The following is a 15,060-nucleotide window of genomic DNA, read 5'->3' on the forward strand; positions in this document are numbered from 1 at the left end:
CATCAGGGGTTCAAAGGTCACAGCACCCACATGTATCTCAGTAAAGTATTTCCCTGGGCTTTATGTTTCCCCTCCTCCTCCAATTTAACTTCACAGAACGATGTCACTGTGTCCGGTTCAGATGGACTTATAAATAAATCCCTGCTGTCTGAATCCTCCACCTTTGCTTGGTGCCTGCGCGCCCGCTGGCTGTTACACAAGCAGAGGCCGTGTCCGTCTCCTCGCCGCCGCCGGCCAGATGGTTAATCCCCTCCCTCGCTCCGTCAGGGCGGAGGAGGGAACACAAACACTGAACTCTTCCTCGGCACGGAATTCTCCTCAAAGGAATTCAGCCCGACAGACACACACCCGAGCATTTTCCCCTCACATTCACAGTGCGGCGGCGGCGGCGTACCTGAGCGTAGTGCAGCACCTCCCTCAGGTTGTACGTCAGGTCGTGCTGGATCTCGGCGATGAACTTCTGAGCGTAGTCGGGGTAGAGGCACAGGACCTCACGCAGGCCCTTCAGGCTGATGTACTGAAGGTCACAGTAGGTCAGCGCCTTGACGCAGGCGTTGGTCTTAATCACTTCCTCCTGGGTCAGACAGTCGGAGCCAATCAGGTCGCCCCGTCCTGGAAAGCGGGGAAAACAGGAAGGAAGTTCAGACGAGGACGAGCGAGTTCAACACAACAGAGGTGAGGTGAGAGAGTGCTTCTATCATCACATCTACCTGAGCCCACCTGGAAAGTAATGAAACTCTCTGTGTGTGTGTGTGTGTGTGTGTGTGTGTGTGTTTGTGTGTGTGTGTGTAGAGCTGTGTTTTCTCGGAGAAAAACAATAAAACCAAGAGAGGCAAGTGAGTACCAAGATGGACAAACACACACACACACACACACACACACACACACACACACACAGGGTCCAGCAGGCTCATTAGTCGCTCTGTTGTCAGCAGCCACTTCATTATTTACAGCAGTTATATTATTAATATGAAACACAGCGTTGCTAATGAGCTCCCTGAGCTTTACCAGGCTGCGGTCTGATCCCAGTGTGTTTGTGCTCCTCCATTCTGTTTCATCCATGTTATGCAGAACAGTGTGTGTGTGTGTGTGTGTGTGTGTGTGTGTGTGTGTGTGTTGTAGGACATGGCTCTGGAGAGACGCTACATTAAGGTTGTGCTCAGATCTTTATGTGTCCGTCTGTGTGTGTGTGTGTGTCGCTCTTCATGTTATGGCTCCAAACTTCACCTGTAACTCAACTAACAGCTATGAGTTTGACTTTAGGTTGTTTAACTCTTTCAGAAGGACAGCTGGACAGACGGTGAGATAGACAGATGGACAGAGGGACGGAGGGATGGACAGATGGGTTGTAAGACTGAGAGCTGTCCATGGTGCTGAATCTCAGTTAGCGTTGTGCCTGGACGTTCTCTGCTTGTTAAGATTCCATGTATTTGTGTTTTGTGTGTAATTGTTGATCTTCCACCTCCTCACAGCCACAGTCACCTGATCTGAGTGATGTCATTTATTCTTTAGCAGTTCTAGCAGAGATTTTTACCCAGTATGGCCAGAACCGTGTTGTCCTTCAGCACTTCCATGGACCCCGAGCAGACAAAGTAGATGGCCTGGAGGGCGTCGCCCTGGCGGATGAGGAACTCGCCGGGAGCGCAGAACGACGTCTTGATGATGAGGGAGAGGGAGCGCAGGCACCCCCTGCTGGCCGACTCAAAGAGCGGCAGCTGCAGCAGCTCCTTGTTCAGTTGCATGGCGATGTCGGCGCGCAGCTCATCCGGGAATTCCTTCAGCAGCTTTGCGGGGAAAAATAAGGAAAGTAAACGTTCTGACATGGACGAGGAAGCAAACACAAACAGCTTTGACTCATAACATCCTCCAATCAGCCCACAGCGTCTATGAAACGTCTCATTCCCCCACGCAGAAGCTCCAGCGCTCTTTTTCACCCATTGCTGTGTAAATACATTCTTTTCTCTCTTTAATTGCTAATTTCTGCCTTGGGTTTGTGTGCTCGTGTTATTGAGGAGCACATGTCCCTGCAGGAGGCGGCAAGCAGGTTAGGATCCAAAGCTGAGTCCACAAGGAGGAGTGTGTGTGTGTGTGTGTGTGTGCGATTCATGAATTATAAATGCCCTGGAATGTGGTCCAAGTGTTCCAACCTGATCCATCCTTCCCCCCTGGGTCTCCAATACCAACACGTCCATGCGGCTCCATATCTCTAAACCTCTGGGTGTTCAGTGATGAAGCATGAAGGTTTCCTCCCATATTCCCTTCTGTCTCTGAGCTCCTTCTCTGTGATCTACAGACCTGATCGTGATCAGGCGGGTTGTGATAATCAGTGTGACATTTCTTTGAATAAATGAATCCATTCCCTGGTTTTGCACGCTGACTGAGTGCGACTGTGTGGGAAGGTGAAGACAAAATGGGCGAAAACAAAACCTTCACCTTCCCACACGGTCACTGCTACTCAGCATCAGTCACTTCCTGCATCAGCACAGCTTTGGGGATGAGGACCGATACAGTGTCAGAACAATGACTCTCGTGTGGATGTGCACCCGCTTAGTCACGCCTCTGTTCTTGACTCTAATTGGTCCAAAGAAGCGCAGAAGAACGAGTACAACAAGTTCAGACCAGCCAATTGGATTACTCAGGTTCTGCACTCTACAATGACCAAGCCCTCCACACTCACCTCGCTGACGTCGATGCCGTTGTTGACAGACCAGGTCGTCTGGAAGCATTCCATCATGCGCTGCTCAAGGGCTTTGGGCAGCCGGTGCACTCGGATGAAGTCTTTCAGGTCCTTGGTGCGTGTCTGGTAGAGAGAGCGGCGGGAGTACATCCTCTGGATGATGGCCGTCACGTTACCGAACACAACAGCGTGCATCAATGCTGCGGGAAAGGGAATGTTAAGACAATAACACTCACTAAACATAAGGATCAAATCTGACGTTCCTAAAGTTTCCAAAGACCCAAAATGTGTCAACGTGTCAATCAGTGGAGAGAGAAATTGTAAAGAGAAATACATAAATACCAGATAAATATCAGTTACCAGGGTTCTAACCTGGCACCAGTGGGATGTTCATGTTGCTCTGTGTCATGCTGGATCCACCCGGTCAGCAGTACGACACACATGTTTCTATGAGCCGGTTTCTAAGTGAACCAACAACAACTGCTGCTCTCAATGGTGCAGCTACAGAGATCATCTCACCTCCGATCAGCATGGTGCAGATGGAGAAGATCTTCTCAGAGTCGGTGTTTGCCGAGACGTTGCCGAAGCCGACACTGGTCAGGCTGCTCAGGGCGAAGTACAGCGACGTCACGTACGAGCTCCGGACCGACGGGCCGCCGCTCAGCGTCGGCCCCGAGCCACCCGCCTGCCTCACCCTGGACCTGCTGCCGTTCCACTGCGCCGAGCCGAGCAAGCCGAGCAAGCCGGCGCCGATGCCGCTCATCTGGTCCAACCCCGTGTGATCGGTCAGCCCGCCTGTCCCGGGGCCTTGGGGTGAATCAGAGACACCCAGCAGGGAGGTCAAAGGTGCCAGGAAGTATGGAGTTCCCAAACGCTTGGCCAGTTCATGGAGCCAGCCTGGGTGGGGGGGAAGGGAGACGGTCCAGAAGAGTTAGAGCTCCTCACATGTCAGCCACAACAGAAGGCTTCATCAGCACGGCTGCATGTACAGAAGCCACGGCCATGGAATCTGCTGTGCATACTCGCCGTCCCCAGAGGATAAACCCTAATGCTTAATCTAACCCCCCCCCCCCCGGCCTCTAGCGCCACCATCAGACCAAAACCAGACTACATTTGAGTGGCATTCATCTGCCCGTGAACACTTTCATCATTGGGGTCCTTCTCTTCCTCGTCTGTCCCCCTCATGTCCTCCTGTCTGATTCACTTTGCTTCTGCAGGATCGCCATGAGCGGCTTTGTGTTTCGGCGCAGCAGGGGAGCAAACAGATCACCAGAATTAGAAGTGTTTTCTCAGTAAAAGGACACACAAACAGGCCACACGCTGAGCTGAGTGCTGAAGCTTCTTCCTTTGTTCAGCGTTGCTCCTTTTCATCTCCATCTCTGGCACCGAGCGTTCTCTCTGCTCTGGCTGTATTTTTACATTACGCTCTTACTGTAATTAAATGAGCATATGGGTCACTGAACTCACGTCTCCTCTTATAACCACAGAACGTATACGAGTATATATGCTGCAGAGACACAAACCTATATCCCAGGACGCCGGGCTGTTGCTCTCGATCTCGCTGCGGCCGATGAAGTACCAGACGCAGGCCATCCAGTGGGCCAGCAGGGCGAAGGTGGACATGAGCAGTGTGAGGACCACGGCGCTGTACTGAGAGTAGCGGTCCAGCTTCTGCAGGAGACGCAGGAGCCGCAGGAGGCGCACCGTCTTCAGCAGGTGGACGCCAAAGTTCTGCGGATGAGGGGAGAGAGACGTCGCGTTACCACGGGGAAGGGAAACTGATGAGCCGATGGGTCAAACTAGGAGGGACGATTACAGAGGGGAGACGCAGCAAATTGGAGAAAGTGTGTGAGAGGCCTGAAAGTGATCCTGCATCTATAAACATAGTGAAGTTAGTCTGAGTATAGAGGTGTGTGTGTGTGTGTGTGTGTGTGTGTGTGTGTGTGTGTGTGTGTGTGTGTGTGTGTGTGTTTGCTGACTCACTCGTTTGGTGAGTTTATCACTAAACAATCAGATGGAACTTCAGGATTCGCTCCATTCAGTCTAATTACCACTCAGCTAATAATGTCTGAGCCTCACTGTCGCTCAGTATTCCTCCCATGACACCAAACAGATACAGTGTGTGTGTGTGTGTGTGTGTGTGTGTGTGTGTGTGTGTGAGATCCTCAGACACACACCACATGTATTCCCATCATTGATTTTTCTTCAAGCGTTAAACAAAGTTTCCTTTTGGTTTCCTCAGGGAGGTCTTTAGTGTGTGTGTGTGTGTGTGTGTGTGTGTGTGTGTGTGTGTGCGTGTGTGTGTGTAGGTTGTTTTGTTGATCTTATCAAATCAATGGGAGAGCGAGAGGTGAACAGTGGGGAAGCATGATCAATAAAAGACACACACACACACACACACACACACACACACACACACAAACGTCAAACATGACTATAACACTTTCTAAATACATGAATCCTCACACATATGCAAACACACTCACAGTGAGTAAATGTCACTAAAAAGTGTCCTGTACAAAGTGTGTGTGTATGTTTGTGTGTGTGTGTGTGTGTGTGTCAAACTCACCACACTGATGTTGAAGGCGTACAGGAGGTCAAAGGGCAGCGCGGCGATCAGGTCCACAAACAGCCAGGATGTGACGTAGTGGATGCAGATGGCTCGGGCGTCGTACACGACCTGGCCCGACGTGCTCACGTAGGTGGTCCGGAAGTTCAGCGCAATATCTGGCAGGAAACAGGACACAGGAAACATACGGTGTCTTGAAACGTGAAGACGAGCGAGTTTCAAAGTTTGGTCCCCCCCTGGCCTCACCTATGATGAAGAGGATCTCCACCAGGATGTCGCTCACGCTGGGCGGGTTGCGCGCCGCCGAGCCGCTGTCTTCCCGCACCTCGGCGGCGGCGAAGCACACGTTGTACGGGACGGTGATCGCCACGTAGAAGGTGGCCAGCAGGATCAGCCAATCCCAGCCGGCCTTGAAAGCGCCGTAGTGGAGGAGGATGAATCGGGACTTCTGGACATCCGCAACCTTGTACTCCGGGACCGGGTTGGCGTTTGCCCCGAGGACGCTCTGGGGACACAAATCATGCAACGATTCTCACCTTTTTTAACTTATTCCTGCTCTGTGAAGAACAAATCGAAAAGCTAAATCAACTCCAGGACACAAACTGTTTATCTGCAGGAGCCAGAATGCAGTTTGGGGGATTTTGGACTCGTGCCTCTGCATATTTGTGTGAAATGAAAGAGATGAACTGTAGCTATCAGCATATTTCCTCCAGCCAGCGCCTCACATTGTTGATCTTCAGCTTGCTCTTTGTCTTGTCCTGTCTCTGGAGGTGTCCCGACAGCTGGTAGAGGACGGCTCGACTCCTCCGGCGCTCCGTTGAAAAGGTCGGAGGGCGGCTGATCTGACAAACCTCCACGCCCATGTCCCCGTCTGAAACCAAAGACACCAAACCTTCTGTTTCTGTTTGTGGTTGAACTGTATTAAGGCCAAAGGGTTCAATGTCTGTTTCTCACCTGTCTCTGAGTCGTTGTGGAGGTCCAGGTCCTTCTTGTTGTCTGTGATGTCCTTGTAGGAGACCAGGAACAGAACCACCTCGCTCTTCTCATTCTTGATGGGCACGATGTCCAGCAGGCACCAGAACTGGGAGCCTGTTGAGACGCCACATAAAGCTTGAGCTCCTCCTACGCCGCACAAACTACATCCCACCCACTCATTTGCATAAACGACTCGCCATCTGGCCGGTCCCCCTCCCCTCCCCTGTCCTCTGGCGTCCGTCTTACCGCTCTTCTTGTACAGAATGATCTCCGTCTTGAACTCCCGCCGCTCGTCCAGAGCTTTCTGCATCTGCGCGGTGAGGTGCTCGCTGGTCTCGGCGCCGTACAGGAAGTGGCACGTGCAGCTCTTCTGCATCAGCTCGCCCCGGGCGAAGCCGGTCAGCTCGCAGAAGCCGTCGGAGCAGTAGACGATGGGGTAGAGGCTCTGGATCTGAGCGTTCCCCAGGACGAAGTTACTGTCTGGGGTCAAAGGGGGCAAAGGGAAGCCAAAGCACAAATCTGAGGGAGGAATATGACATCTGACAGCATCGCTCCCGTTTGACGACAGAACAACAACAGAATCCACTCAGCCTGTAGTGGAGCAGATAAAGGAAATGAAAGCTTACATCTTTTGGGGATTCATCATTGATGTTTGATGGACCTGTATGTTCCTTCCCTCGTCACCTCCTCTCTTCTTTTCCCCTTAACATTGGTTGAGCTGCGTTTTGTGGATCTCCTGAGTCTCTAGAATGAACCATCAACTCCCTCGCTCCCTCCCATCCTCTCTCCCTTCCTCCCTCTCTCCCTCCCTCCCTTCTCTTTCCCTTCTGTCCTTAGTGATTAGAAATTCTTCTCAAAAACGCAATATTGTTTATTGTGGGGAAGAAAAAAATCCCTCATTCGCTATTTAATCAAATCAATTTGCATCTCGTCTCCTTCATCCCAGCACACAGCTGTGCTCAACACACACAAAGTACGTTTGTCTTCAATGTAATTAATGGATGTTGACATAAACCAAATGGATCCATAGTTTCTCCACCTTTGCTCGTAGAATTCATCTAAACATTCCCCAAAATCCAGTGAAACTCTCCTAAATCCAGCAGGAGCGTTAAATTTACATCAACACTCCCAAATTGTAGGGAAAGTGGAGATCCTATGATGTCACAGCTCACCATTATGACACTAATTCACTGTAGTTTTACCTAAATTGCCGGCGAGAGGGAGAATAAATGCACACTGGCCTGAGTTATGAGGACAATGCTGAATTATTTATCCTACAAAAATTTAGTTTGGTACGTCAGGCGACTCAGACCGAGTTAATTAAAGTCTGTGCAGGAATGAAATGTGTGTGCGTGAGAGAGAGAGAGAGAGAGAGAGAGAGAGAGAGAGAGAGAGAGAGAGAGAGAGAGAGAGAGAGAGAGAGAGATGGACGAGCAGAGACGAAGGGAATGTGAGATGCCAAGACGATGAACTGGGGACAATGAAATGGAATAATTCATGCCTTAATAAAGCTCCTCGTCCAGAGTAAACGCCTCAGAACCTCATGATTCTCGGGGGAACACATTTCCCTCTGAAGCTCCACACAGCTGCTGAGCCACATGGAGTCGGCGAGCACGTGTTGTGCTTCATGCTGGAAGACGTTTCCATTTGTAAACGCACCTCCGCGACTCACAGAGCCACAACATTCTTCCACCAAGAATGAGCTTCAGCACATTTACACTGAAACGGATCAAATCCCCTCCTGAGACCCTGTGTCCTCACATGTGGACATCACATTTTTCCTTCCCTACACCTTATATATCATTGTGCTCAACTTCAACCTGTTGTCCTCATGTGTGGACATTTTTCGCTGCCCCCTAGTGGTATAAATACCACTTTAGGTCGCTGGAAAACATATCAGACAGAAAGAAATGTGTTATACTCTTTGCGTTCGTATAAAATTAACCTGAAAACAAAATGGACCAATGATCAAACGCTTTCAGACAATAAAGCAGTTGTACTTATATGACAAATAACCCAACACTTTGATTCTGTGCTGCTGAGATTTGAAAGCTGGGGAAAGACATAGAGACAAACGCTGAAGATTAAATGATTTGTTATTTGTTGAAGCAGCTTTCTGATGTGTTTCCTAAACTCTACAAGGAAAGACATTTTCACTCCACATCAGCTTCAAACCTTCAGCCTGAGGCTCCAAAGCTTGATAACTTCAGCAGTAAAGGTCAGAGAGACACAGAGGACAACATCTACAACACTGCAGCTCATCTCACCACCCTCGTCCTCCTCCCTCAGCTCCTCTCTCCTCACAGCTGACTTAACTCCTTGTTTGAATTTTATGAAAAGCACGTATAAATTAAATGCATTATTGTTAATATTATTATGATTAGCTGCAGAAGTAGTAGCATAACCACGTTTCAGTCATGACATTTTTGTTGGCCTGCGATGGATTTGAACCCGGGAGTGTCAGTTCATCATTCGTCCACTAGCTGTCGCTCTTGTTTCCCTCCTCGGCTCAAACACCTGACCCCTCCCACCCAATCAGACACCTTCATCATGAGCACCTTCCCCACACCTGTGCGCCATTTCCCCTCATTCACCTTCTAGTTTAATCCTGATTTGAATCAGAGAAAGTACAATCAAAATAAAGGGGCGTTGCTTGGTCTGTCCAATCAGAAGCAGAGCTCCACTGAAGGGGCGTGTCTATTTGATGCCAATTCGCTCTGTTCATAACTCACAAAACCCAATTCTACACTTTTGTCATATTACACTGAAATTTAAACTCAACTAAAAAACAAAAATGCAAATTACATGTTTTTGTGTCAAAATTTAAAAAGTTAAGATGTTTTATATTGTGCTTGTAAGGGGTTTTGACTTTTTTGACTCATATTCAGCGTCATGTTTATGATTGCTTCATCATCTAACTCAGTGGAAACATTTTTAAACCCACTGCCTCACATTCTTTCTAAAATGAAATACAATTCTGTTTGTGTCAAGGTTCATTAAAAACACCAGAGCCTCTCTAATTGATATTAGTTGAATGAGTTGAAGGAGTTCTTATTGCTGAATACTCGCTTACTCGCTTTCATTGATCAGGATGCATTCAGCAAACCAGCCCGATGCTTCGTCCGGATTAGTTTGGGTCTCAGGTGTCTCTGTTCTTGTTGAGGCGACTTCTGAGTGAAAAATATTGGCCGAGCTAAAACATAATAAACACACTACAATCCTCATTTGAGAGTGTGTCAGATAAGATGCTGCTGCTACTCACGGGTTCCATCGAAACGCGTCGCTATGGTCTCCAGGAAGGTGTTCTGCGGGGCGATCAGACCGCGCATCACCGGCATGCGGGAGCGGGTCGAGCCGCGTCTCTCCCGCCGCTCGGAGCCATGGCTCTCCCCGGCGGTGGACACGAAGCCCGGCAGGAACCTGGAGGTGGTCCCCGGCGCTCCCCCCAACCCCTGGAGGAGGGCGCCGAGACGAGATGCCCGGGACTCCACGGTCCTAGAAGTGTGCCGAGCCGAGCACCGAGCAGGTGATCCCGGCTAGGAGGAGAGAGAGGAGCCGCTGAAGGCTGGAGGGAGGAAGAGGAAGAGGATGAAGCACAGCGAGGACTGTTACATTTACGCACGGGTCTCTATCTCTCTCGCTCTCGCTCTCTTTCTCTCTCTCTCTCTCTCTCTCTCTCGCTCTCACTCGCTCTCACACGCGCGCGCGCACACACACACACACGCACACACACACACACACACACACACACACACACACACACACACACACACACACACACTCGTCCTGACGTCCTGACTGACACATTTAGGGACAATACCTGAGTCCTATTCGTTTATTTGCTTTTTCACTGTCAAATCTGTCACTCATGCTGGAAAGTCACACTTGCACAGTAGGATTCATTATTTCATCATTAGACATTTTTTCACATTTCCATACATTTTATTCTAGCTGAATGACCCGTACTGTGTATCAGATACAGACCTCAGTGTCAGTCTATGAGGTGCTGTCTCTGGTTGAATTATATGTTTTTAAAAGGGGTCAAATATATTTATTTATACACACAAGGGGGCAGAATATCTGACATATAACCCAACTCCCCACAGCATGGTTGCATATTCTGACAGCTGTTTCAGCTTATCAGGTTAAATTGCACTCAAAACTAAAAGATTACTATGTGGATCATTTACTCAAAGCTTGTGTTTCACTTCTTTGGCTTATTTGTTAGTGGGGATCTGTGACATAAATGAAATAATACACATATAGCTTTTAGAACTTTTCAATAACGCAAACTTTATTAGTGTGTGACACATACACAGTAACCGTGCTGTCAACCGACACGCCCACAGCAGCTCGCCCTCACAAAGGTAAATAAAGTTTGAAGTGAATCGGTGTCTCTGGGTCCTGGGAACCAATTGGATGCAAACAAGGAGCAAAACTGCTCAGGACCAATCACGTCTTGAGTCCATCCAATCCAATCAGGACACACCAGGGCAACATTGTCTTAGCCAGTCATGTTAACTTTCATTTGAAAACTTCAACCACAATGAACTTTAAACTGTGTTGGCTCTGTCTTGTCAAGATCACAGAATTCTGGCTCAAAGGCCCGGATGCCTAGAAGTGTTTGGATCAGAAAAGGAAGCAGAATGTGTTGTTTTTACACTCAGCTGTTCCTTGAGTTTCTTGTCCAGGTTTTCAGTCAGATTTTCTCTCCAGGCCTCTGTGATCTTGACGTGATCTGCTTACACAGTCGGTGATTCACTCTGTAAACCAGCAGCCAACAGCACTGTTAGTCAGTCAGTCATTAGTATTGTAATTACTGCATCCCTCCTCTCTGTGTGCAGACGGCACTCTCAACAAATCAATCTTCCACTGAACATAGCACATGTATGTAAAACCACCATTTAAAGTGTTAAAGCAATCAATAAGACCACAACATGTAAAGATAAAGATAAATCCATAAAATCCATTCAGATTCAGCTGACAACAAACTCTTCTTTTACGAACATAAATGATGAATCCACAAAGTTCATTTTGTGTCAACTGACCAAAAGAAAAGTTGGTGATTCTTTAACAAGAAATATTCAGAGTTCAAAAAGCACAAATATCAGTAAAACAGATTTAAAAGAATGAACCTTCTTTACAACATAACGCATATTTTCAAAGAAGAATTGAACAGGCAGCTCCATTTAAAAGCCCTAAAGACATAAAACATGAATCCATCAATCTAACTTTGTGTTAACTGACCAAAAACAAATCCATCAATCCATTTTGATTCAACTGACAATTTATGTTTGTAAAGTTTGTAGACAAAAAATCTTAAATTTTCAAAACCCCCATAGATCAGTAAAAAAGATTTTTTTGCATGTTACCAAGAATCTAAAAATCTCTAAAAACACACCTTAAATCTGAGGACATAAAAAGGAGGAGTGGAATAGATCAATTGGGGCTAAAAATGACAATACTTTAAAATTGTAAAATTGCGGAGGTAAGATGAAAGGCTGGGTGAGGCTGGTCCAGGTCTCCAGGCAGAGCCGGGCCTCCTACAGGTCACACCCATCTGGTCTGCTCCTATCACCAGGTGAATTTAACCACCCTGTGAACACACACAACACACACACACACATATGAGGATCTGTTGGGCACACGCATGTTCTGTTTCACACATGTGTTTTCATTAAGCATGAACTATCCAAACAAGGACAGGGTCAAATCAGATCTCAGTGAAAGCCACAGAGCAGCAGTCCGTACCTCAGGGTGCCTCACTCCATGCACAGAGTATTTTGAGTGTGGACCAATTGCTCTGCTCAGAGGTGGCCTCCTCTTTGACCCCTGCAGAGGCTTCCCTTGGATGTCTACTGGGGAGCGGCAAAGTACATTCTAGAATTTCTCCCTGCAGAGTGGAGTTGGTGTCCCACTCAACCAGCGGGGGAGTGCTGTTGTCTAAAGGGAAACATCCAATGTCCAGGAGGTCCTTCCATGGTTCCTCCCAGCACAGACAGGCGAAGCTTGGGTTGGCTGAGCTAAGCAGGCTCTGGTCCTGCAGGATGAAGGACCGCAGGTTATCAATACTTTTCTTCAATAATAGGTCAGTGTAACGGGAGGTCTTCATCAGGCCCAGCTGGACTTTGTGCCTGTCAACAGGGAGGAGTCTACATTCTATTAGACTAGAACAAGTTAACATGACAGCTGCAGATGTAACTGAAAAATGTGATCACATTGTGTGTCAGCTTTGGATATGTTTGTTTTTAACGGCTACTAAAGAAACCTGTTGGTGTGTGACGCGTGGATGAGTTAAACAGTGTGTCAGACCTCCGTTTCCTGGTGGTCTAGATCTTGTGCCATGCCTTCCCAGGTCTGAGTCTGTCCTTCACACCAAAGTCCATCCTGGGGTAGAAACACAAATCTTATACGCTGGTACATAGATGACAGAAATTCATTTTTGTGTTTGTTGTTTGTGTGTACTGTCTGAGTGTTACTTATTACTTATTATTATTATATGCATTTCTCATATTTATTAAAAATGTATAACCACATGCTCATTGCTTTTATCTGAAACTGTCTTTGATAAGAAATTATTGGGGGGAAAAGAAAACGGAAATGCTTGTGAAATATCATCACAAGTAGATCAGAGTCGACTATTGGCACCTGTGCATTTCCATTTTTCATGACAGATCAACAATCAGTCACAAAACAACTAACGATTTCACCAAACCATCACCGGGTCCTGATGGAGCTCACCGCTGGTTTAGTGGTTGAGGAGCCCTTGGAGCATTGGTTGTAGAAGGTGTTGTTGAGGCGGGTGCTGCAGAGGGAATTGGCACAGGAGACGTTGTGAAGGTTGTTGAAGGAGTTGTCGGTGTTTGTGTCGGAGGACATATTGTTGAGGAATTGGGAAAAGGTGTTGTATGGGGTGTTAAAGGAGGTGTTAGAGGGGGTGGTAGAAGAGGAGGAGGAGGAGGTGCTGGCGAAGGTGCAGCAGCTGTTGTTGGGGTTGCTCATGTCGTTCAGGTTGCACTGCCAGCTCAGCCTCTTCCTCTGATAGGCGCTCCAGAGGTTTTTGATGGAGTTCTCTGTCCTGGAGCAAAACAGTCTTAAATGGGGAACACGCTCTCGCTCAAATTCATCACAACTAACCTGAGGAAGAGTGTGTGGGTTTGGTACCTGCCGGGCAGCAGGCTCGCAATTCGGGTCCAGCTGTTTCCCAACTCCCTCTGCGCTCGGCAGATGATTTGGCGCTCATGTAGGGTCCAGGGGCCCTTATCCACACCTGGGGCCAGGTGGTTGAGCCAGCGCTCGCGGCACTGCTTTCCGAGGCGGCTCTTAACGCATTCGGCGACCATTTTCCAGTCTTTCTCCCCGTACCGCTGCACCGCTTTGATGAGCTGCAGGACAGCGGATACGGCAACGCCAATAAGTCAGTCAGTTAGGAAACGAGGAGAAGGAGTCTTAGGAGGAGGCGGACAGAGCGGGTGAGTGTGTGTGTTTATGTGTATATATATACTTTATGATCTTCCTCTTTCATCCAGGGACCTTTGATCCTCTCTACAGCCTCTATCGGGGGGTGATTCTCCTCATCTGAACTTTGACCTTGATGGCCTGTGTGCAGCTGGATATCAATGTACATATTCATTAATACTGCAGCATAAGAAAGGACAGCAGGATTCAGTGTGAGCACCTCACACCTCACACCACCTGGCCTGCTCCTTTAAAGCTACAGCTTGATGTGTAAATGACTGGAATCCAGATCTCTTGAGTGAAACACAACCTTTAACCTTTAGTAAAAGAGCTGAACTAGACTAAGTGTGAACTGGTGCCTTACTTACCTGTTTTCTTGCCAATACGGACTTCCGGACAGAAGAGATTTGCCCATCGGAACTGCGGCGGTATTTGGACCTGAAAGAACACAGGAAGACAACGGTCACTGAGTAAAGTCTGAAACACCTGAAGCTATTTGATGTCCTATTTCTAGTCTGCATAGATTGATGTTATTGGAAATGCACAGTAAATAGAACACAATCTTTACTATTTCTATGTGTTTCAGCAAATGAGCTTTTCATTTTCTGTTTTAACTGAAACACTTTGTCACTATTAAACAATATGTTTGAGCTCAACATATTGAGCTAATGAAGCTTTCAAACCAAATCTATCTGTAGCAATACAGGTGGATTTTGTTCTTGGGTATTAGGAAAGACTCACCGGCACTTACGACTTTTGGAGCTCATCTGTCCCCCAGCTGCTGACACACAGAGAAACAAGTCAGTCTCATATTCAGCACATCTGTCCTGAGACCATTCAGACAGAGAGGCGGAGGGGCTCAGTGTTGACACATAGGAGCAAACAGATCTGAATTGATCGTCTTTGCAGGTGTGAGACGATAGGTGTCTCATATGTCAAGGCGCCCCCTACTGGAGCGAAGCAGCTACAACAATGAGCGTTGACAGATTCACTCCAAAATATGTATTTCATGTGGGGTTTTTTTTTTCATTTGCGTGTAATTTGTGATCGAACAAAATACATTGACATATAATCTAAATCTAGATTAAGAGAAAAAAAAGCATTATTATATTAACAATATCTAACAATATCTATCTAACGAACATTAATAAGTGAAAGATATTTCCAAACGGTTATGAAGTGGCGTTGTTAATAAGCGCTACTGTGTAACAATTAGTATAACAACTGTATGCTGGATTTCAACGTTTACTGAAAACATCGAATTTATTGAATTAAAATGTTTCACAACTTGTCAAATTTATGATAAATTAAATCCAGCAGAGGTTTGCGGGTAAACGTGGGCTACAATTAATTTTCCATCGGATTTAAGATGCTAACGATC

At 47.4% G+C, this 15,060-nt stretch overlaps 1 protein-coding gene across 1 annotated transcript in view; it reads right to left on the reverse strand.

The window, feature by feature from the left end:
* The window catches only part of LOC143012622 (voltage-gated delayed rectifier potassium channel KCNH8-like), a 12,663-nt gene extending 3,104 nt beyond the window's left edge, over positions 1-9,559 (reverse strand). The window contains exons 1-11 of the mRNA XM_076165847.1: positions 9,484-9,559; positions 6,468-6,701; positions 6,201-6,335; positions 5,972-6,117; positions 5,493-5,751; positions 5,247-5,404; positions 4,201-4,408; positions 3,197-3,574; positions 2,678-2,877; positions 1,535-1,784; positions 395-612 (exon numbers count right to left, since the gene is read on the reverse strand). Of these exons, the coding sequence (XP_076021962.1) occupies positions 395-612; positions 1,535-1,784; positions 2,678-2,877; positions 3,197-3,574; positions 4,201-4,408; positions 5,247-5,404; positions 5,493-5,751; positions 5,972-6,117; positions 6,201-6,335; positions 6,468-6,701; positions 9,484-9,559 (2,262 nt within the window). The remainder of the gene's footprint in view (positions 1-394; positions 613-1,534; positions 1,785-2,677; positions 2,878-3,196; positions 3,575-4,200; positions 4,409-5,246; positions 5,405-5,492; positions 5,752-5,971; positions 6,118-6,200; positions 6,336-6,467; positions 6,702-9,483) is intronic.
* Positions 9,560-15,060: the final 5,501 nt, after the last annotated feature.

This window comes from Genypterus blacodes, unplaced genomic scaffold (assembly GCF_046128005.1).
Source record: "Genypterus blacodes isolate CSIRO-AG114 ecotype Tasmania unplaced genomic scaffold, CSIRO-AGI_Gbla_v1 ptg000152l_1, whole genome shotgun sequence".
NCBI lineage: Eukaryota > Metazoa > Chordata > Actinopteri > Ophidiiformes > Ophidiidae > Genypterus > Genypterus blacodes.